This window comes from Rhincodon typus, chromosome 17 (assembly GCF_021869965.1).
Source record: "Rhincodon typus isolate 14 chromosome 17, sRhiTyp1.1, whole genome shotgun sequence".
NCBI lineage: Eukaryota > Metazoa > Chordata > Chondrichthyes > Orectolobiformes > Rhincodontidae > Rhincodon > Rhincodon typus.
Genome location: NC_063348.1, coordinates 34362630 through 34386988, shown reverse-complemented (window position 1 = coordinate 34386988; position 24359 = coordinate 34362630). Strand labels below are relative to the sequence as shown.

At 42.0% G+C, this 24359-nt stretch overlaps 1 protein-coding gene across 1 annotated transcript in view; it reads right to left on the bottom strand.

Moving 5' to 3' along the window:
* The window catches only part of LOC109920250, a 51028-nt gene extending 26948 nt beyond the window's left edge, over window positions 1–24080 (bottom strand). The window contains exons 1-7 of the mRNA XM_048607343.1: window positions 23945–24080; window positions 22236–22324; window positions 14924–15057; window positions 14449–14637; window positions 12939–13032; window positions 9786–9968; window positions 366–491 (exon numbers count right to left, since the gene is read on the bottom strand). Of these exons, the coding sequence (XP_048463300.1) occupies window positions 366–491; window positions 9786–9968; window positions 12939–13032; window positions 14449–14637; window positions 14924–15057; window positions 22236–22324; window positions 23945–24080 (951 nt within the window). The remainder of the gene's footprint in view (window positions 1–365; window positions 492–9785; window positions 9969–12938; window positions 13033–14448; window positions 14638–14923; window positions 15058–22235; window positions 22325–23944) is intronic.
* Between the last annotated feature and the right edge of the window lie 279 nt (window positions 24081–24359).

Here is a 24359-nt window from a genome sequence, read left to right as displayed (position 1 = left end):
TTTCAGAACTGAGGAAGGGTCACCGGACCCAAAACGTTAACTCTGTTTTTTCCTTCACAGATGCTGCCAGAACCTGCTGAGCTTTTCCAGCAACTTTGTTTTTGTTCCTGATTTACAGCATCCACAGTTCTTTCAGTTTTCATCACTTACTCAACTGTGCTTTCTCTCCATGGCTCTGCAAAATTTTCCTTTTCCAAGTATTTATTCGACTTTCTTTTGAAAGAATGGTGGAAACACATTCGATAATATCAGTCCATAATATCACTCCATAATATAATAATAATTGTTTGTAGTGATTGATATAGGCTTGTGCAATGGTCAGTGTAGGATTTATGCATGGTCAGTCCTGGCTGAGGAATACCAACCTTACTGCGCAGAGCAGTTATTTCTTCTCTGAGAAGACCGATGCACTGGTGAAGCTGTTGGTTTTCAGACATCTCGTGTTCCAACAGGATTTGATCACTGCTCTGCAGTGCAATTAAAGTTGCCACCTGTTAAAGCAAAAGATTCATTCAGTAGAAACATTTGGAGGAAGCTAAGAATAATGCTCCTTCAGTATCAATTCAAAAGGTCAGCTTAGATCAGTATAGCAGCTCTCCTATCCAATATACCCTCAGTATCCTCAATGTCAGTACTGGGGGAGTGCAGCTTCATCAGTTTTGCACTGTTGGATGGCACTGAAAGAATGCAGAACTGTTAGAGGGTCAACAATGAATTTTGCAGTTTTCTATATGCTCGTCCAAGCAACATACCACAGAGAATCCGTTTTATAATGAGTCAGATATCTAGAAGTTTATTAACTATTTAATAAGAGTGTGCATATGTCATCTCAGGCACAAATACATAGTCTGAGTTCTATACTAACCTAGATTACAAATACATTATACACATAATTAACTGGCTGGCTGTTTGTTTAACTGACCGACCGTTGAATGAATGAACAGAGAGTAAGGTGGAGATCTCTTCTATTAGACCATCACAAGTTGTGCTGTCATCTAGAGAACGTAGCTCTCTGAGGACCCCCTGATGAGAATTCCCCTTTGAGAAATCCCTGAAGAGAACACCCCTCTTTCAAGCACCTACTGTATTTCTATGAATGGGAGCTTATGCCATGTCAATCAATTCTCTGAATTCGATGAGACATCGGATGATTATTTTGCCCCGCCCACCTCCTTTTGAAGTTTTGTTTCATTCTAAGAACAAAACCACCTTTTTCTTCAGAAATAATACACTGATAATAGAGAGCATTTGAGCCAGATAAATTGTTGATGCTAATTCAGTGTACATCACGACCTCTGTGTTCTTGTGATTCTTTCCTTTTGCTTTTATATGCTCAAATTTTGGAAATTTAATCACTGTTGTAATAGCTGTTAAATGAAATCTCGTGCTGCACAGTAAATACTAGGAAAATTCAGTTTTTAAGGAGCCCCAATTTCCAACAATCCTAGGGAGCTGTGTTGAATACGGAAAATGCTGGAGTCCATTAGCAAGGATTTTATAGCACAGCACTTCAAAAACAGCGGTAGAATCAGACACAGAGCGCATGGATTTACAAAAATCTATTGGAATTCTTCAAGGATTTAACTGGTAGAGTTGATCAGGGAAGCCAGTGGATGCGCTTATTTGGACTTTCAGAAGGTTGTTGACAAAGTCCCACATTAATGGGTAAAGTTAAAGTGCCTGAGATTGAGGGGATTGTGTATTGAAATGGATAGAAGATTATTTTGCAAACAGAACCAAAGAGTGGGAATAAATAGGTCTTTTTCTGAATGGTAGCCAGTGACTAGTGGAATTCCACAAGAAACAGTACCAGGACCTCAGCTATTCATAATATATGTTAATGATTCAACTGGGGCAACTAAATGTAATACTCTCAAACTTTGCAGATGACACAAAACTGGATGGAAGGGTGAGGACGATAAGGAGATATTGCCATGTAATTTGGACAGACTGAGTAAATGGTCAAATGCATGGCCGATTTAGTTTAATGTGGATAAATACATCACATGCATTGGCATTATTCATCTGAAATGTCACATAGAATCACAGAAGATGGAAGCAGAAGTAGGCCATTCGACCTCTTGAGTCTGGTCAGTCATCATCATAATGAAAGGAAGAGCATTGAGCTCAATACCCTAATCCTGCCCTCGCCCATATCCCTTGAAACATTTAGCCACCTGAGCTATGTCTACCTCCTTCTCGAAAGCACAACATTTTTTGGCCTCAACCACTTTCTGCGCAAGTGAATTCCACAGGTTCACACTCTCTGGGTGAAGTAATTTCTCCTCATCTCAGTGCTAAAAAGTTTACCCTTTCTCCTTAATCTACTGGTGCCCCTCCACCCTCCCCCAATCAGGACCATCCATCCTGCATCTACCTTGTCTAGTCTTGTTAGAATTTTATAGGCTTATATGAGATCCCCCCTTCATGCTTCTAAACTCTAGTGAATATAACCTAACTGACTCAATCTCTCCTTATCTGTCAGTCTTGCCATCCCAGGAATCAATTTGGTAAACCTTCACTGTACTTTCTCCATAGCAAGAACGTCCTTCCTCAGGTGAGACCAAAACTACACACAATATCCCAGGTGTGGCCTTTCCAATACCCTGTATAATTACAGCAAGACATCCTTGTTCCCATATTCAAATCCTTTTGCTCTGAAGGCCAATATACAGTTTGCCTTCTTTACTGCCTGCTGCTCCTGCACACTAACTTTCAGTGACCAGTGCACAAGGGCACTCACATCTCTTGAATATTCCCCTCCCAACCAAATAATAATTTGCCTCCCTATTTTTGCAACCAAAATGAATAACCTTAAAAACCTCTGAAATATAAACCAGGAAGTGAAATGGTTCTGGCGGATATCTTATCCCAGCTGTTGCTACTGGAGAAGCATATGGTAAAAGAACTAGGTATAAAGATCCATCACCGAGTGTTGAAACTAGTCAAATTAGGGATGAGACCAGCAAAACAAGGAGGTACAAATGTTCTCTCAGCAAGTGTTGCAAGGATGGAACTATCTAGCTAACACACTACTTACCTGGTACCCTACCCCCCTACCCATGTGGCACCCTACCCTCCGAGCACCCTTTCATCATACCTGAATTATGTACTAACCTTTTTGGCAGCGGCTGTTAAAGTGGCTGTCAGGGTCTTTTAATCTCAGAATATGGCAGTTGCTGCTGTGAAAATTGGTACAGTCCCTGACAGTTCTGAGTTAGAAAAGAACTCTCAGAATGGAAATACAACTCTGCATTTTTGAGAGTGAGCTGGGTGGAATTTCCTCTCAGAAATGCAGAGCTCCCTACTTTCGAAAATTTGCCACTCCTCAGAAAGTCTGGCCCAAGGTGCCTAGGAATGGTTCCATCAGACTCTAAAGTGACACATTGAACTCCTCTAGTCAAGAAGAGAGGTAGACAGAAGACAGGAAATTACAGCCAATTAATGAATAAATGAATGATTTTTATTATCATGTGTATTTTACAGTAAGAAAAACAGTTAAATAAAGTGAAAAGCTTTTCCACGGTCATCATGATCCGGCACCATTTTGAACAGTTTAAGAATAAGAAAAAAAGAAAGATATAGCTTAAAGCGAGCCCCTCAGCCCTGAGCCAACTCATCATCAACGACACCTTCAGCACCATCTACAATGGACCCAATCAATGTTGACGTCTTCAGGCGCCATCTTTTGTCTCTGGGCTGATTCTCCTGTGCCACTGCCTCGCTGTGATCTACTCCACACCCACCAATTCAAAGTCACATCTCTTGCCACTGGGCCCGTCTCGTTGATGTTGCCATGGTGCCCTTCCACCACTGCTGGACCCAACCAATATTGAAGTTACTTTAGGCACCATCTTTCATCACTGGGCCTACCTCACCAACATCGCCTCCGTTGCTGTAGCAGCCACTGATTCCAGATGCCAGGTCTGGTGCTCACCCCAGAAAAGTAAGTAAGGACTCACTCACTCTCTCCACGAGGTCCGTGCTGGTCTCACTCTGGTCCACGCTGGGCCCAATCACTGCTGCCAATGCTGTCCAAGCTCAGGGCAAGAGGCAAGTACAGGATAAGAGAAGAAAGGGAAAGTGGATGAGCCCTAGAAGCCCTACTTCATTGCCATCTTTTTGTGTCATGGCGAAGGTGTTAGAAACAATCATTAAGGAACTTATAGCTGGGCAAGTATAAAACCTCAATGTATTTGCGATCAATCAGCATTGAATTCTGAAAGGGAACCTAATTAAATAAGTTCTTTGAAAGACTAACATGCACTGTGGGTAAGGGGAACCTATATATGTTCTGTACCTGGATTTCCAGAAAGCATTTCGCAAGATGCCTCATAAAAGGTTATTGTGCAAAATGGGAACTTGAGGAGGAGGAGAAACATATTGCACAAGCAGAAGATTGGATAGATGGTGAAAAACAGAGAGTACGTCTAAACAAACCCTTTTCTGATTGGCGAGATGTGATGAGTAGGGTCCTTTGGGATCTGTGCTGGAGTCTCAACTTTTTAAAATAACTTAGGTGTGCAGAATGAAGTCAAAAAAGCTACATTTTTAGATGACACAAAGATAGGTAGAAAAATAATGTGTGAAGATAACGTCAGAAGGTTGCAGGTGCATATCGAACATGGAGAAAAATATAGGGGCAAAAAGCTGGCAGATGGAGTATAATGTTTAAAATGTGAAATTGTTTATTTTAGCAGAAAGACTTTTTTAAAAGCAGAGAATTTCATAAATTGATTATGACTGCAGAATTCTAAGGTGCAGAGGGATCTAAGTATTCTAGTGCATGAGTGACATTGAGTTAGTATGCAGATACAGCAAGTAATTAAGAAGGCTAATAGAATGCTATCCTTTACTATGAGAGGAACCTGAATAAAAAGTGAGGATGTTATGCTTCAGTTACATAGGACATTGCTGAGACGGTGTATCTAATGCCATGTGCAGTTCAGGTGCACATGTATTGGAGGAAGTTCAAAGAAGTTGACGAGACTTTTTAGCTGGAGTGAGTGGGTTTCCTATGAGGGAAGTTTGGACAAACTGGGATTGTTTTCAGTGTAAAAGAATGAGGGGTTATGTGATTAAGTTGTATAAGATCTTGAATGGTCCAGAATCCTCAACCTCACTTCCTATCGTCACTGTGGCTGTACCCCCACCTTGTAGACTGCAGCAGTTCAAGAAGGCAGCTCAACACCACCTCCTCCTGGACAATTAGTGTTGAGCAATGAATTCTGACCTCGCCAGTGACACCATCATCCTGAGAGAGAATTAAAAGAATGCCTCAAAAGACTAAATTAGAATAACAACAGTATTTGTGCAGACAAGATGGTGGCAGAGTGAGATGCTACAGCCAGACCTCCTCTGCTCTGCTCATCCTTTTCCCTTTTTCTCTCTTTCTTTTTGTTTTCATAGTTTTAACTTTTACTTACCAGAGGTGAATGGTGGAAACCAGTGGGAGTTGGCATTGGGCCAGTGATTCCTGGAGGCGAGGCCCAGTGTAGGCCAATGTGGGGGCAACAAGTCCAGGAGAGTCCCAGGGACAAGTGGAGTGGAGGCCAGCGGGGGGCAGCAGCAAGTCCCTTGGGGACTGCAAGCGAGGCCTCCAGGATTAATTATTTTTTTAACAGGCCCTTCAGCCCAACAAGTCCACACCGACCCTCGGAGCATCCTGCCCAGACCCATCCCCCTATAACACTAAAAGAGGCGGCGGAGTGGCATTGCTAGTCAGGGCTAGTATAGCAGCTACTGAAAGGCAGTTCAAGAATGATATGTCTACAGAGTCAGTTTGGGTTGAGGTCAGGAACCAGAAAGGAGCAGTCCCTTTGTTGGGGGCTTTTTACAGACCCCCTAATAGTTGCAGAGAAGTGGAGGAGCAGATTGGGAGGCAGATACTGGAAAGGTGCAGAAGTCACAGGGTTGTAGTCATGGGTGACTTCAACTTTCCAAATATTGATTGGAAACTTTTTAGTTGTAATAGTTTAGATGGAGCGGATTTTGTCCAGTGCATTCAGGAAGGATTCCTGACACAGTATGTAGATAGACCAACACAAGGAGTGGTGCTTGGCAATGAACCGGGCCAAGTGTTAGACCTGTTAGTAGGAGAGCATTTTGGCGGTAGCGATCGTAACTCTGTTACTTTTACAAAAGTCATGGAAAAGGATAGGTACATACAGCAGGGTAAGGTTCATAATTGGGGGAAGGGTAATTACAATTCTGTTAGGCAAGAACTGGGTACATAAAATTGGAACAGATGCTGTCAGGGAAGAGCACTATTGAAATGTGGAGATTGTTCAAGGAACGCATACTGCGTGTGCTCGATATGTTTGTCCCTAGCAGGCAGGGAAGATGCGGTCAAGCAAGGGAGCCTTGGTTCTCAAGAGAAGTCGAATGACTGGTTAAGAGGAAGAAGGATGCTTATATAAAGTTTAGGAAACAAGGATCGGAAAAGGCTCTAGAGGGACACAAGTTAGCCAGGAAGGAGCTGAAGAAAGGGATTAGGAGAGCTATAAGGGGGCATGAGAAAACCTTGGCAGATAGGATCAAGGAAAACTCCAAGGCTTTTTACACGTATGTGAGGAATAAGAGAATGACCAGACAAAGGGTAGGGCCGATCAAGGATTGTAAAGGGAATTTGTGCATGGAACCTAAAGAGATAGGAGAGGTCCTTAATGAATACTTTTCTTCGGTATTCACAACTGAGAGGGACCTAGTTGTAGAGGAGGACAGTGTGAAACAGGCTGGTAGGCTAGAGGAGGTCAATGTTAGTAAGGAAGATGTACTAGGAATTTTGAGGAACTTGAAGATAGATAAGTCCCCCAGGCCTGATGGGATTTATCCAAAGATTCTATGGGAAGCGAGGGAAAGATCGCAGAGCCTTTGGCGATGATCTTTTTGTCCTCACTGTCCATGGGTATAGTGCCGGAAGATTGGAGAGAGGCAAACGTCATTCCCTTGTTCAAAAAAGGGAATAGGGATAACCACGAAAATTACAGGCCGGTTAGTCTTACGTCAGTGGTGGGCAAATTATTGGAAAGGGCTCTGAGAGATAGGATTTACGATCACTTGGATAGGCACAGTTTGATTCATGATAGCATGGATTTGTGAGGGGTAGATCATGCCTGACAAACCTTGTTGAATTCTTTGAAGAGGTGACCAAACACGTGGATGAAGGTACAGCAGTGGATGTGGTATACATGGATTTAAGTAAGGCGTTTGATAAAGTTCCCCAGGGTAGGCTCATGCAGAAAGTAAGGAGGCATGGGATAAGGGGAAATGTGGCAGATTGGGTTCAGAATTGGCTGACCCTTAGAAGACAAAGGGTGGTAGTGGACGGAAAATGTTCAACATGATGCTCAGTTACGAGTGGTGTACCACAAGGATCTGTTCTGGGTCCTCTTCTATTTATGATTTTTGTAAATGATTTGGATGTAGGAGTGGAAGGGTGGATTAGTAAGTTTGCAGACAATACAAAGGTGGGTCGAATTGTGGTAGTGCGGAGGGCTGTTCTAGGTTACAAAGGGACATTGATAGGATGCAGAGCTGGGCTGAGGAGTGGCAGTTGGAGTTTAACCCTGAAAAGTGTGAGGTGATTCATTTTAGAAGGACAAACTTGAAAGCAGAATACAGGGTTAACAGAAAGAGGAGTGGAGGAGCAGTGTGGAGGAGTAGAGGGATCTTGGGATTCATGGCCACAGTTCCCTGAAAGCTGCCACCCAGGTGGATAGAGTTGTTAAGAAGGCGTATGGTGTGCTAGCTTTCATTAATAGAGGGATTGAGTTCAAGAGCCATGAAGTTATGCTCCAGCTATACAAAACCTTGGTTCAGCGACATCTGGAGTATTATGTCCAGTTCTGGTTGCCTCACTACAGGAATGATGTGGAAGTGTTGGAAAAGGTGCAAAGGAGATTTACCAGGATGTTGCCTGGAATAGAGGGAAGGTCTCACGAGGAAAGGTTGAGAGAGCTAGGGCTTTTCTCTTTAGGATGACGAAGGATGAGAGGTGAACAAAATGATCAGAGGTATAGATACAGTGGACAGCCAGAGACTTTTTCCTAGGGTGAAGGTAGCTATTACGAGGGGGCATAGTTTTAAAGTGAGTGGAGGTAGATATAGGGGAGACATCAGAGATAGGTTCTTTACTCAGAGAGTGGTCGGGGCGTGGAATGCAATTGCCGGAGAGGGTAGTGGAGTCGGCCTCATTAGAGGCAATTAAATAGGCATATGGTAAGGGTGGAGGTTAGATAGACCTTAAGTTTAGCACAACATCATGGGCTGAAGGGCCTGTACTGTTCTACGTAACCCACCTAATGTACACATCCTGAACAAGGCAATTTAGCATGGCCAATCCACCTAGCCTGCACATCTTTGGACTGTGGGAGGAAACCTGAGCACCCGGAGGAAACCCACATATTCCCTGGGAGAATGTGCAAGCTACACGCAGACAGTCACCCAAGGCTGGAATTGAACCCAGGTCCCTTGTGCTGTGAGGCAGCAGAGCTAACCACTGAGCCACCATGATTAATGCTCCTATACACTTGGCTCAGTGGTCTGAAAGCTGGCACAGACTAAAGTGTGAGTACTTTTTAAAAGAAAATTTCTTTTTCCTGTATCCTTATGCTGAACTTTTATTTATGATTCTCCCAAGTCTGTAACAAATATTCAAGTATCCTGTACCTAGGTATCTTGTACCTAAGATGGTGGTGAGAGGCGATAATATAAACTTTTCACTCGAGTGCACATGACAATAAAGGCTAATTTTGTAATTCTGTAATTTTTAATATGAATTAAGGAATGACAATTAGTTATTCAGTGGGTGATTTAAGTCCAGCTGAGGACCTCCAAATGGCCATAATTTGATTCATACTGTTACTTCAGTGTCTGTCAGTTTCCTGTTGAGTCAATGAATGGCATTGTGCTTCGAACTACAGCACATGGATCGCAGCAATTCAAGAAGGCAGCTCACCACAATCTTCTCAAACAAGTGGAAATGGGCAATAAATACTAATCCAATCAGTGACACCCACATCCAAAGAGTGAATATAGAAACAAATTCCCTTAGCAGAAGGGTGTCTTTGATTCATGTCAAAATTGAGAAAAGTTATCCACATATTCATATATGCTCACACTTATGTTCCTTCACTCTTTTGTTCACACATTCACAATGTAACCATGCTTAAGTGAAAACCTTCAGCCAATGAGGAGGAAAAATACATATCTGTGGCTGCATCTTCCTCTGATTCAGTCTGTTTATCTTCAAGCTGCTAATGGACAGTGTTGCAAGCTGTCACTCTAGGCTATCTAGCAGGCAAGTGGGACTAGTTTAGTTTGGGAGTATGGTTGGTGCGTACTACTTGGACTGAAGAGTCTGTTTCTGTGCTCTATGACTCTATGTCCAGGGACCATCAAAGCACAGTATATAGGGCAACTTGATTCCTCAAACTCTACAGACTATTCTCTCCCCTCACAGCTCGGTGTGGATCCCCTCCCCTCACAGCTCGGTGTGGACCCTCTCCCCTCACAGCTCGGTGTGGACCCTCTCCCCTTCACAGCTCGGTGTGGACCCTCTCCCCTCACAGCTCGGTGTGGACCCTCTCCCCTTCACAGCTCGGTGTGGACCCTCACAGCTCGGTGTGGTCCCTCTCCCTTCACAGTTCAGTGTTGCTTTATTAATGATTAGCTCTGCAAATTTGCCTGAACTTGGAATGCTAAACGGCCTCCTCCTGTTAGTAGTGGTTTTATTGTATTAAAAATTGATAAGATTACTAGGTTAAAAAAATGTTTGAGCATACATTTTGGTCATAAACCTGCGCCATGCTCTCCTGAAACATCTTCTGTTCAAATTCACTTGTCTCCTTCAACAATTCCAGCACGTTTTTCAAAGCTGCTTCATCGTAACCTCTTCCAACTCGGTCATCAAACTGCTGCACCAAAACCTTTGACCTTTCAATTCTTTTACTCATGAATTGTAAATCCTGTGGGGAACAATGTTGAGAGTATAAAGCTGTGATCATTTAGACTGCCTTTTCATTACTATTGCATTACCATCGTGCATTTCACAGCCTCATGACTTCCCAAAGCTCTTTACAGCCAATTAAATACTTTTGAAGTATAGTTACTGTTGTAATTTTGGAAACCTGGCAATCCATTTCTGCAAGTAAGATCCCACAAAGTACAATGGAATGATGAGCAGTTATCTGTTTCAGTGATACTGATTGAAGCTTTGTCCAGGATGCCAGGGACAACTCTACTTCTTTGCTTTAAGCATGGCCAAGGGATCATCTACATCCATACGAGAAAGCAAACTGGATTCTCTGTTTGGCTTCTTATCCAAAAGAATAGCATCTCTAGCAGTGCAGCACTCCCTCAATACTGCTTTGAATTGTTAGCCTCGATTGTTATGCATTCAAGTTGGACATGAAGCTTCACATTTCAGCCCCATTGAGTCACAGTCTGGTGCAATGTACTGCAATCACAACTCTGGGTTTAACATTGTGAACCATCCTCAGACAAAGTCAGGAGCCACACGACACAGGTTATAGCCCAACAGGTTTATTTGAAATCACAAGCTTTCGGAGCACAGCCCCTTTATCAGGTGCAGTGAGAGAGAAGAGCACAGAGACAGAGAGTTTATAGGCAGAGAGATCAAAAGATCACACAAGTGGTGTGAATGCAATGTCAGATAATAAGTCTCTGTGGGTGACCAAGAGTGTTAGACGATGTGTAAAGTATCAACAGCTGAATAACAAGCGAAGGGATGATCTATAATCTGATTAATTGAGGCAGAGAGATAATTACAAAAAATTAAAAATAAGGTGGTGCTGGAGACAAACTAAATGATTGGAACCACACACCAAATTCAAAACTGTACAAACTAATTAAAGTAAAGAGATCATAACAATTTATCAAGGTGATGCTGTCAAAACAGGACAGTAAGGAAGATTTTACAGATACAGAACAGAGTGGTCGGGTCACCTGTATGCATATTGGGGTGCAAATTTGGTCCCCGAGCTTCTGTTGCAACACTACAGATTTCTTACAGAAACTCAGCACCGGTCGAACCAGGAACTTTCCTCGTCAGAATGGACGTTTTGGCTCTCCGCACCAGCAAGCCCCACAATGACGGCATCGCTGCAACAGCCTTAGTACTCAATACCAACAACTGCCAATTTCCAGATGCCATCCTATAACTCATCTGCTTCATCCTCGACCACAAGATCTTCACCTTCAACAACCAGTTCTTCATCCAGACACATGGAACAGCCACGGGGACCAAAATTGCACCCCAATATGCAACATTTTCATGCACAAGTTCAAGCAAGACTTTGCTGCGCAGGACTTCTGACCAATGCTAAACACCAGATCCATCAATGACATTTTCTTCCTTTGGATTCATGACGAGGAATCACTGAAATGACTACATAGCAATATCAACAAGTTTCATCTTACTGTCAGACTTACCATGGACTATTCCTCAGAATCAGTTTCATTCTTGGACACACGCATCTCCATCAAGGACAGACACCTCAGTACCTCACTCTACCGCAAGGCCACAGATAACCTCATGATGCTACAGTTATCTAACTTCCGCAGTAAACATATTAAAAAAGCCATCCCCTACAGACAAGACCTGTACATACACAGAATCTGCCAGATGAGGAAGATTGCAACATACACTCAAAGATTTTGAAGGATGTCCTCACAAGAACGGGATACAATGCTCAACTCACGATTGCCAGTTCTGACATGCCACAGTGAAAAACCGTGGTGACTTCCCAGAGATTGGACACAGGGTATGACTGATAGACTACCCCTCATTGTCCAATACTTCCCGGAGCGGAGAAACTACACCATGTTCTTCACAGCCTTCAACAACCTCCAAACCTTAGACAGACCACGTTCATAGCAAACTACCCAGCCTTCAGGACAACATCGCCCTCAACACCACACAACCCTGCCATGGCAACCTCAGCATTACATGTCAGATCATTGACATGGACACTACCATCACACGTGGGAACAACACCCATCATGTACACAGCAGATACTCATGTGATTCAGCCAATGTTGTCTATCTCATTCACTGCAGGCAAGGATGCCCTGATGCATGGTATATTGGTGAGACCATGCAGACTCTACGACAACAGATGAATGGGCAACACGCAACAATCGCCAGGCAAGAATGTTCCCTCCCAGTGGGGGAACACTTCAGCAGTCAAGGACATTCAGCCTCCAATCTTTAGGTAAGTGTCCTCCAAGGCGGCCTTCAAGATACACAACGCAGAATCACTGAGCAGAAACTGAAGCCAAGTTCTGAACCCATGAAGACAGCCTCAACCGTGATCTTGGGTTCATGTCACACTCCATGTGACCCACCACACTGTTCTATATCTGTAAAATCTACCTTAACTAGTTTGTACAGTTTTGAATTTGGCATGTGATTCCAATCATTCAGTTTGTCTCCAGCACCACCTTATTTTTAATTTTTTGTTATTATCTCTCTGCCTCAATTAATCAGATTATAGGTCATCCCTTCACTGGTTATTCAACTGTTGACACTTTACACACTGTCTAACATTCTTGGTCACCTGCAGAGACTTATTATCTGACATTGCACTTACACCATTTGTATGATCTTTTAATCTCTCTGCCCTTGATCTCTCTGCCTATAAACTCTGTGTCTGTATGCCCTGCTCTCTCACTGCACCTGACAAAGGGGCTGCACTCCAAAAGCTTGTGTGATTCCAAATAAACCTGTTGGACTGTAACCTCATGTCGTGGTACTTCTGACTTTGTCCACCCCAGTCTAACACTGGCACCTCCACATCATAAAAAAGTTTGGTGGGTGTGGAACTAAAGCCTTCAGTACAGGAAGGTAGAACACTGGGAAGTGTGACAGATGGATGATAAACTCTGAAGCCATCTCCTGCACTGCCGTCACTTACCTTGCTCTGCTGCTCACTCTGTAGCTCCAGCTGCTGATTCAGGTGTTGTATTTGTTTGCACAGCCTGACTTTCTGAGCTGCTTCTTCTTTGCACCTTTCTCAAGAGAATATTACACAATAGTTATACACCTTTTCTCAATAAAGATTCATTGAGGCATGAAGAGAATGCTTTATAGGAGCTTTCACAAACTGCTTACAACATCAATTGGCTCCACATCTCCTGAACTGAATGTTCCTCAGAGAGCAGTGTTGGGGTGGGATAGTACATTGTTCATATGGTGCTGAGGCTGAATCATATGACATAGATATAGATAACTTGTCATGTAACCTATAGATTATAAGATCGTAAGAAAAAGGAGCAGGAGTAGGCTATTTGGCCCATCAAGCTTCCTCCTTCATTTCAGTAAATCATGGCTGATTTGACTTCATTTTCATGGCATTTTCAGGCATTTTCCTGCCTCACCACATGACATTTTCCTCCCTTGCTGATCAAAGATCTGTCAAACACAGGCTTGAATATATTCAAAGATCCAACTTCTACTGCTGTCTGTGGAAAAGAATTTAAAATACTAGTGAATATCTCAGTGAAAAAATCCTACTCATCTCCATCTAAATTGGGAGACCTCTTAGTTTTATACTGAGCTCACAGATTCTAGACCCTGTGCAAAAGAAAACATCCTCCCAGCCTCTATCCTGCTGAGCCCCCACGTGTTTCAATAAAATCACTGCACATTCTTCTAAACTCCATTAAAGAGAAGCTCAAGCTACTCAGCCTTCTCTCAACTTCTCTGAACTACCTCTAATTTTGTTTTATTCATTCATGGGATGAGAGTGTCACTGGCCAGGCCAGCATTTATTGTCCATCTCTAATTACCAGTTAAGTGTTAACCACATTGCTGTGGGTCTGGAGTCACATGTAGGCCAGACCAGGTAAGGATGGCAGTTTCCCTCCCTAAAGGACATTAGTGACTCAGATGGGTTTTCCAGTAATTGGCAACAGATTCACAGTCATCATTAGACTTTTAATTCCAAATTTTTATTGAATTCAAATTCCACCACCATCTGCCATGGCAGAAATCGAACGCAGGTCCCCAGAACATTAGCTGGGTTTCTGGATTAACAGTTCAGCAATAATACAACCATCATCTCCCAAACTACTTCATGCATTCTCAAGGCTGAAGGGGATGAATAACTGGAGCTTTGCTAACATGCCCACATCCCAAACAAGAAGGAAGCAGGTGGATGGTATGTTGATGAAGGTGAAATTGGGACCCACCATATTCTGAAATGCCCTCCATATTAACTGGCTTACTCAGATCGGTGCATTTGTGGTGCAATCCTTTCTGATCTGATCTGCCAGTCCTGGAACTCAATTTCTGGATAGTTATTGGATTAGGCAGAAGGCTGAGGTATCTTCGAGGTGATATCTGGGTGTTCAGGATAGGCTAATACCGCATCTAATCTGTTTTACTGACCCAAATAATACATCAAGTAAAACAGTGGTATTTACATTGTTTGTAGCTCAGTCAAGGTAGTCTTTACATCTTGCACTTCAAGCCAAGTTGACATTAACTGTTTTGAAGGCATTGTCACAGGATGATGCGCAGACAGGAGCTCAGCGTGTCTGTCAGCAATCAGTTCTTTCAGTCTCCGGATCTCCTGTTTTTTTCTCTCAATTTCTCTGTTCAGTGCGATGACCCTGCCAATGACAATGGGAATTATCAGAGATGCGGTAGGAATAGACAGCAGAATCAATATAATCATTATTTTATATCTCTAACCCTGTCTAAATGTCCCCAAGTCTAGGTTTCTCTAAGGTCTACAGACACATTCTACATGGATAACCAGGATATTTCATTTTGGGATTTAGCCTTTTGTCCTTCATCAATATCAATCACCATGTGAGGAAACTACAACTCAGCCTAGTTGTTGAAACATTGTTTACAATCAGACCACACTCAGAATCTCAGAAGGATTAATCTTACCTCTGCTGGTATGCTGAAGCCAAGAGGATAATCTGATTACTGGTGGATTTATTTGTGTTTATGAATTGAACCTGTTTGTGAGTTTCCATTTCATTTCCCAGCTGCTGTGTCAGAGATGACCAAGAGTTGTGACCCTGTGAGTCAAAGCAAGAAGGTAATTTACGATCAGTCACCTTCCTGAAAATTCCACAATGACTGCTCATTAGATGTTGATAACTGTAGAATGTAAACATTGTGGAGTACACAGCCATGTTCCAATATCACTGTCTCTTCTAGGGTTTAAAATTTCAAACTCTCCCAACAAGCCCTTACTTACCTGATAAGGCTGAGCATGTCAAGAATCATAGAATCCCTACAGTGCGGAAGCAGGCCTTTTAGCTAATTGAGTCCACACCAATCCTCCTACCCAGACCCACACCCCTACCCTATCCCTGTAACCCTGCATTTCCCATGGATAATCCACCTAGCCTACACATCTTTGGATAGTGGGATGAAACCAGAGCACCTAGAGGAATCCCACACAGACACAAGGAGAATATGCAATCTCCACACAGATAGTGGAATCAAACCCAGTCCCTGGGGCTGTGAGGAAGTGGTGTTAACCACTGAGCCACTTTTCCATGTCCCCCAGTTAAAATTCAGTGGCCCCTGATCAGGGATGTTCATCAGCACACACTAGCATAGAAATAACCCTGGTCCATCAAATGCTGTGAAGATTACAAAACTTGGACAGGCCATACAGCCCATCTAGTTTCCATATTTATTTTCCATAAAAGAAACATTGTAATCCCATGGATTCCCAATGTTCCTATATCAACATCTTCAATGACTTAAATTAAAGGCTCACATTTTTATAGCACTTTTTCAGGACATCAATTCTTCCTGAAGCACATTATAGTCAAGGAAGTACTTGAAACGTTGTCACTGTTGAGCACAGAAAAATCTCACAAACAGCAAAGTTTTATCATGAATGGATGATTGTAAATAGAGAAATAAGTATTGTCCAGGCCTTTAGGGAGAAATGCCCTGTTCTTCCCTAAAATAGTGGTCAATGTGGTTTTCATGTCCAGCTGAGCGGACAGGTAGGGCCTTAGTTTAACACCTTATTCAAAAGGTGATGCATGTGTCAGTGCAAGGTTTCCTCAGTATCACTCCTCCAATAGTGCAGTGCTTCCTCAGTGCCACCCTGATAGTGCAGTATGCCCTCAGTATCACCCCTCTTTCAGTACAGCTCACCCTTGGTACTACTGCTGTGACAATGCAACAGTCTCTCTCCGTACTTGCTCCTTTGACGCTGCAGCCAGCCTTCCCTCAGAATGCCCCTCCATATGAAAATGCACATTAAGAGCAGGAGTAGGCCATTCAGCCTGCGAGCTGATCTCATTGTAACCTCAAAGTTGCATTCTTACTCTTGATAAACTTTTGTCCTGTTGATTAACAATAATCTATCTACCTCTATTTTAAAAATATACAAGGAATCTGCCTGCAGCAATTTTCAGGAAGAGAGTTTCAAAGACTTGTTACCATCTGAGAGGAGGAAAATAATTCCTTTAACACTGTTTTAAATGGGTGATCCCTGGTTCTTGATTCTCCCATACAAGGAGACATCCCCTCCAAATGTACCCTAGCAATATTCCTCAGGATTTTATATGCTTCAATCAAGATGCCTCTTTATCTTCTAAACTCCAGCAGGTCCAGGCCCAGTCTCTCCAACCTTTCCTCATTAGACAGCATCTCCCCAACCTACCATCTCTGAACTGGGCCACAATGCTTCAGCCAGGTGACCAGTACTGTACCAGTACTCTCGATGTGGTCACCAGTGCCCTGTGTAACTGAAGCTTTCCTTATTATTTACTGGACCTGCACACTGACCTTTGTGATTCATGCACAAGGACACTCTCATCCCTTCACATCTTTTTGTCAGATTGTACTCTATTTACCACATCCTTGGCCCAATCATTTAAGCTATCTATACCCATTTTAGCCTTCTTCTGCCCTCTTCACAACTTACATTCCTGCCTATCTTTGTGCTTTCTCCAAATTTGCCAACCATATTTCTATCCCTTCATCTAAGTCATTTCGATCAATTGTGAACAACTGAAGTCCCAGCACCACCCCCTGTGGCAAACCTCACATTCTGTCTTGCTAACCTGAAAAAGATCTATTCATGCCTACTCTATCCTTCCTATTAGCCAGTCAATTTTTTATCCATGCCAATATGCTACTCCCCACCCCATAATATTTATTTTCCACAATAACTTTGGATGTAGCGGCTTATCAAATGCCTTTTGGAAATCAAAGTTCAGTCCCCCCACTGGTTCCCTATATCCACAGCATGTGGAAAGAACTCCAACAGATAGATCAAACATGATTTTCCTTTCACGAACCTATGTTGACTCTGTCTGATTACCCTGAATTATCCAAATGCCCTGTTATAACTTCTTTAATAATGGATTCAGCTAAAATTATCCCCCCAACAGATGATAAGCTAATTGGCCTGTAGTTTCCTGCTGTGTGTCTCCCTCCCTCTATGAATAAAAGAGTTACATTTGATGTCTTCCAATCTAATGGGACCTTTCCCAAATTCAAGCAGTTTTGGAAAATTAAAACCAATGCATCAATTATCTCATTAGCACTTCTCTTAAGCCCATAGGATGAAATGTATCAGGACCTGGGCACCTGTCAGCCTACAACTCCCCAATCATTTACTCATTACAACTTTTCTGATTATTGTGATTTTCCTGACTTCCTCCCTTTCTTCCATTTCCTGATTTGTCACTGCTTCTGGGATTTTCTTTGCATCTTCTGTAATGAAGACTGATCCAAAATACCTTGACAATTCATCTGCCATTTCCTTAATTTCCATTATTCATTCTCCAGTCTCACTTTCTACAAGACTGACGCTCACTTTTCATCTTTAAACATTTCTATAAACTCTTAATATGTGTTTTCATATTTTGAGATAGATTTTTCTTGTACTCAGTTTCCTTTCTATTAATTTTTTGGTCATTCTTTACTGTTGTTTAAATTGTTTGCAATCTTTTGACCTGTCATCTGTCTTTGCATAATTACATGCTTTTCTTTTAGTTTGAAATTCTCTTTATCATTTCTAGTTAACCATGGATGATGGATCCATTCCTTTGATTTTCCTATGCTCATCGAAATGTATCCATTCTGTATATTATGAAATATCCCCTTAAATATGTTTCGCTGTATCTCTATTAACTTGCCCTTTTACTTAATTTGCTAATTAACTTTAGCCGGCTCTGCTTTCGTGGCCCTCATAAGTCTCTTTGCTTAAATTTTTAAAAATAGTATCAGACTCAGTCCTCCCTCCCTCAAACTGAATGTGAAATTCAGTCATTTTATGGTCACTTCTATCTTGGAGTGCCTTCACTGATATGATTAAATTGCAATCTATCTCATTACACAATACCAAATCTAGTACAGCCTACTCTCTGGTTGGCTCTAGAACAGGCAGTTCTAAGAAACTATCCCAAAAACATTCTATGAGCTCCTCAACTAGATTATGTTTGCCCATATGACTTTCTAGATGATATTTAGATTAAAATCTACTGCTGGTTCCTTGATGTTTGTCATGTACATTTCTAATCTGGACTCAAACACAGGACTTTCATTCAGTAAGTTTGCAGATGACAGCATTTGGTAGTGTGATAAAATGCATGGAAGAAAGCCTTAGATTTCAGGATTACACAAAAGGGCCGATCAGATGGGCACAACAGTGGCGAATGGAATTTAATACTGAAAAATGTAACGTGATGCTTTTTGAGAGGGTTAACAAAGCAAGTGAGTACACATTGAATGGTAGGACCTTAGGAAATTTGATTTGATTTGATCTGATTTCTTGTCATGTGTACTTAAGTGCAGTGAAAAGCTTTGTTTGTCAGCAGTACAGGCAGATCATAGTAAACAAGGACATACAGATCATAGGGTGAAAAAATCTTAGACAGCGTGAGGCATACAGGTTACACCGCACAGGACGTGCATGAAGCAAGATCAACATTAACAAGATCAACATTATTTGAAGTTAGAGAGTCCATCATCAGTTTAATAACGGCAGGGAAGAAGCTGTTCTTGAACTTTTGGTGCATGCATTCAAGTTTCTGTATCTTCCGCCTGATGGAAGAAGTTGTGGGAGAGCATTACTGAGGTGGGATGGGTCTTTGATGATATTAGCAGCAAATGTAAATGGAGTCCATGGATGGGAGGTTGGCTTCCATGATGATCTGGCTGTGCACGCAACCTTCTGTAGTTTCTTACCGTCCTGGGCAGAGCAGTTGCTATACCAGGCTGTTAGGCACCTGAATATTATGCTTTCTGTGATTCATCTGTAAAAGGGTAAGGTTCCTTATGGACATACCAAACTTCCTATGCCACCTGAGGAAGAATAAGGTCAGAGAGACTTTGGTGTGCATAATCGTAAATCCTTGAAGGCAACAAGACAGGTGGATAAGACAGTTATGAATTCATATGGGACACTTGCCTTTATTAGCTGAGGCATTGAATTCAAGAGCAAGGAGGTTGTAATGGAACTGTACAAGACATTAGTTAGGCCAAAGCTGGAGTACAGTGTGCTGTGTGCTTGCAAAACTATAGGAAGGGTGCAATCTTGAGATACTTTGTACAGGTCCGCAAAGCTCATGTTAATGCATGAATCACCAGTATCTGATTGATTGTTCAATTTCATTAATGCTGTCTGTAGTGATGGCAACGAGATCAGCCAGGTGGACCTGAGAGAAGTTCCCTGATTGGGGATGTTAATCTGATCCAATTAGGGAGCCCTGGCTGACTGATAAGAAGAGAAGTATCAACATCCTGTTCTCGCCGAAAGCTGGCTCTGAGGGAGCTGGATCAGTGTCAAGGACTCTCCACGTGTAAATAAAGGGTAACATGGACATGAGATAGTGGCTGCTGTGGAGTTATTTCACTCTCCTTCTGCAGTCATCATTGCAACTGTCACAAATTATTTTTCTCTTTTAGACCTGATGATGTCAACTTGTTGTATGTACAGTGATTCATCAGAATCATTTGGTACCATCTCTCCAGTAGCCATCTTTTATAGGTTTGCTTTGCTTTTTTCTAGCTAAACACTCGTACACAAATTGATTCAGCTCTTGTAGCTGGAGCACTGCCTTCCCCTCATGGGACATGTTCCTTTTTTTTGGTAAGGTCTCCAACAATATTTACTGTCGTATTTATATCTTGTCCTTTGGCATTGTTCTTTCTACTGGTTCTGCTACAAGTATTTCTTCTTTTTTTAATATTACACCCAGGGAAGAGGGATGAATATCTCTATTCCTTTTGAACGCCTTTGGTAAGTCACAGCAAATGTTTTTAATTCTTCTAGTGTGCAGCTATATCACACTTCAATTAAAATATACTACTAATCAAAATTAAGTGCTAATTACAAGTTTTCCTTAAGTGAAAGCAGGAGGAATTTTATTCCTTACTATCACCAAGAAAAGTAATAAAATATGACATCAAACACATAAACAAAGACAAGTTTACAGTTTTAAAAGGAGAAGGTAATAGGAAGGTAACAAATGTTCAGTTTTTAAAAATTCTGAGAGTCCTTGAGTTTTGTTTTAAAGCTGAACCCACAACCTCAGCAGTATCATAAGTTGCAGAAACCTCCAGTTCTTGGTGAATAGATGTTACCTGTGCTGACGATTTAGATGTTTAGAAGGAAACTGGGAAAGTGAGCGAATCTTTCAGTCCTTGCTGTTACCGATGTCCTTCCTCTGCTCTGCTTGCCTGAAATTCACTTGTGAGTCCCCATGCCTGGCATTGTTGTCTTGTTCAAGCTGGATAATCACCAGGCAACTTTCACCCAAATATTTGAAACTTCCAGAATGATGTAAATCAAAGATAGGAGACAAGGGTTTCTTCACAGTTGGTTGGGTTTCGATACTTATTGATCAAATGATAAATTCAGCTGGGACCGTCTTTGCCTATTTTAAATTGGTTTCATGAACTTGGCTGAATCTGGTCAGATGATTACGGTAGCCACTTTAAGTTAGTGTTTCCTCCTTCTTTAAAAAATATGAAAGTTCATGAGAGTCTCGGATGTTACAATCAGATCTGGAAGTTGAAAATTAACAGTGTGTATTTTACAATGATTATGACATTTGTAATATGTTGTTCTTATTTTGCCTGGATTGCCTGTTGCCATAATGCAAAACCTTCTCTTGTCTCCTATTATCACAAATCAGCTGATCATTGGCAACTTCAGAGCTTCTGCATATGTTGCTGGCTTTCTTGAGAATAAGTTTGTCCTTTCTCATTAGATGTGCCCTCATGACTGGATGCCTATCCCTAAGACATTCTTATCTTGGAAGTTTTTCAGTTCTTCAAATTTAAATGATTTATCAGAGACTAATCAATGTTCTCCCTCTCTCAGAGCTCTGAAGTTGAACGCAAATTGTTTATGTGTAATATTGTTACAGTGTGTCTTTAAAGCACTTAAAATCTCTTCTCTAGGTTCCTTGCTCCTCAGTGAGGTCTAGGCTACACTACAGTTGGAGAAGTTTTTCTGGAACACTGATAACAAGTTTTATCAGTGTTATCACTGACGGTCTAGTGGTATTATCATTGGACTGTTATCCCAGAGACCCAGATAATGTGAGATAACAAGGTGTAGAGCTGGATGAACACAGCAGGCCAAGCAGCATCAGAGGAGCAGGAAGGCTGACGTTTCGGGCCTAGACCCTTCTTCAGAAAAAATTTCTTTCCTGCTCCTCTGATGCTGCTTGGCTTGCTGTGTTCATCCAGCTCTTTCCTGCTCCTCTGATGCTGCTTGGCCTGCTGTGTTCATCCAGCTCTACATCTTGTTATCTCAGATTCTCCAGCATCTGCAGTTCCTACTATCTCTGACCCAGATAATGTTCTAGGGACCTGGGTTTGAATCCTATCATGGCAGATGGTGGAATTTGAATTCAATAAAATATCTGCAATAAAGAGTCTAATGATGACCATGAAACCATTGTCAATTGTTGGAAAAACCCATCTGGATCACTAATGTCCTTTAGGGAAGGAAACTGCCATCCTTACCTGGTCTGGCCTACATGTGACTCCAGACCCACAGCAATGTGGTTGATTCTGAACTGCAATTAGGGATGGGCAATAAATACCTAGCCAGCGACACCCTCATCTGGTTAACGAATAAATAAAAGAAAAATTTAACCTGTCGCTATTTCAAAGTTTTCCCTATAATAAATACTAATTTTGTCTTATATTTCTGTCCATTTCTACAGCAGCAGAGAGTAGAAAATTCACAGCAAATCTGACCCACCCAACTCTTGAAAGTTACATAAATCAACACAATTCCAGTTGGCCATTTCTGACATCTTGTTTCAATAATGTGTTTAATGGCTTCCAAAACTAAAATGAAAGTGTTAACACAAGTTGGTTACAAGTGCAATTCAAGAAATACTGCAAATCTGAAACAAAGTCAGAGAAACCCGGAGATATTCAATCAGGCAGTAATCTTTGAAAGACTCTCAATCCATCAGTCAATATTTCGAGACTGTAGATCTCCACATGAGGAGTCTTGTTGACCTATTCATCAGCTCTTGTGTAGTTATTTTAGTTTGCTCTGTGTTACGTTTTATCACTCACAGTTCTATTATGAAACCTATTTTGAGCTGCCTTGTTTGATCTCACTGTCCCTCCAGTATCTGATCATTTGTATTGAATCGCTGAATCCAGGTCATTGATGTGAATTTGAAACTGTAGCAACTTTAGTAATGCCTCCTGCGATTCTGTGCTTGCCCCCACCTCCAACTGGACACAGCCCCTCTAGCCAATACTGACCTGTTTTTGCCTTTTACCTAATTTCATCCATTTCCAGCATTTATCCTGGATTCGCAGTTTTCAATTTAATTAACAGCCTTTCATTTGGAACTTTGTCAAAACTTTCTGGAAGTCAAAGATTGACTCTCAACTATTAATTTGAGAAGTGCCTTTGTACATTTTATAACATTAAAGGTGCAAAATAATGACAAGTTGTTGTTATTGCTCTGTCAAAACCTCAGGATAAGTCCTGATTGATTAGTGAAGCATGTGAATCTTTGGAATTCTTACTAGCTAAGGATGGATGCTCCATCAATGAATACATCCAAGACCGAGGTAGACAGATATATGGTCTCTCAGGAAATCAAGGAATATGGGCCAGAGTGGGAATTAGAGTTTAGGCAAATGATCAGCAATGATCATGTTGAATGGCAGAGCGGTCTCAAAGGAATGTATGGCTCTTGTTTCTTATGTTCTTAATGTTATCAGTTTACTTGTTACACACAGGGCATTATTCACTGCAGAAGTTGTGAAGCAGATTCTGAGCTTTACTTTTCCCTGCCCTTCCTATCAGAGTAACCTCTCCAAACAGCAGAAAAGATTTTAGCATTGTTATCAATCACTTTCATTTCTAAACACACTGACTGTGATTGCCCATTTAGTGCTGAGTTATCAATGCATTGACACTGTTGACTGATCTGTACTGCAAACCAGATTGCTGAACAAACACTTCAGATCCTGCAGTGAAGGGCTCTTTAGTTGTGGTGAGTAGTTGTTTGAATGAGTGTGGGACTATGTATGTGAGAGAGAGTGTAGTGAGTACATTGCTATACATGTGAAAGGCTGCAGTGAGTAATTGCTGTATGAGTGGGTGTGTTACTGTTTGAGTGTATGAATGCATGTTTGTGAGAGGCCCATAGTGAGTGCATTGCCATGTGTGTGTGTGACTGGTGATTATGTTATTGTTTGTTAGCGTGTGGGGGAGGCAGGTTTTGGTCACAGTGATGTGTTTCCCAATAGCAGATTGGCACGCGTGCAGGAACTCCATTCAGAGGTGAGATGGTTGACCAGGTGCAATAGTGAGGCAACCTATTAATTGGCCATGTGCACTCCTAGGCTTGGCCAATTGTATGGCGAGGCTGGGCAGAAAGTTACTCAACCCACCAGATGGTCACGGTCGAAGGTCTTGCTGCTACATTCAGACTGTACCTGGCCAGGCATCCACTCCTTGCAAGGCAGTGTTATCATTCACCCCGTGCGAGAGGAGGAACTTAAACTTCTGTCGCCCTTTCCCCACCTGACACACGTTGATACCCGGATCTTCAAAATCCCCTCCTGCAGTCATCTTTGACCTTCCCTCCACTGTCCTCAACTCTCCCTCCATCACTTTAATCTTTCTGTGATCCTCAAGCCACTGCTACCAGCCTAGAGCTGTCCACACCTATGCCCATTGAGTTTCTCTCCATCCTGGAACTGCCAATCATCATCCTCAACATTCCCCCTCTTGGCCTGCTATTGGTTACACTTCACTCTTCCCTTTATCAAGCCTGTGCTATCCTTGGTGGAGATTCACCTTCCCTCTATCATCCAGCCCTGCCTCCTACCCCATCGACAGCCCTTCTTA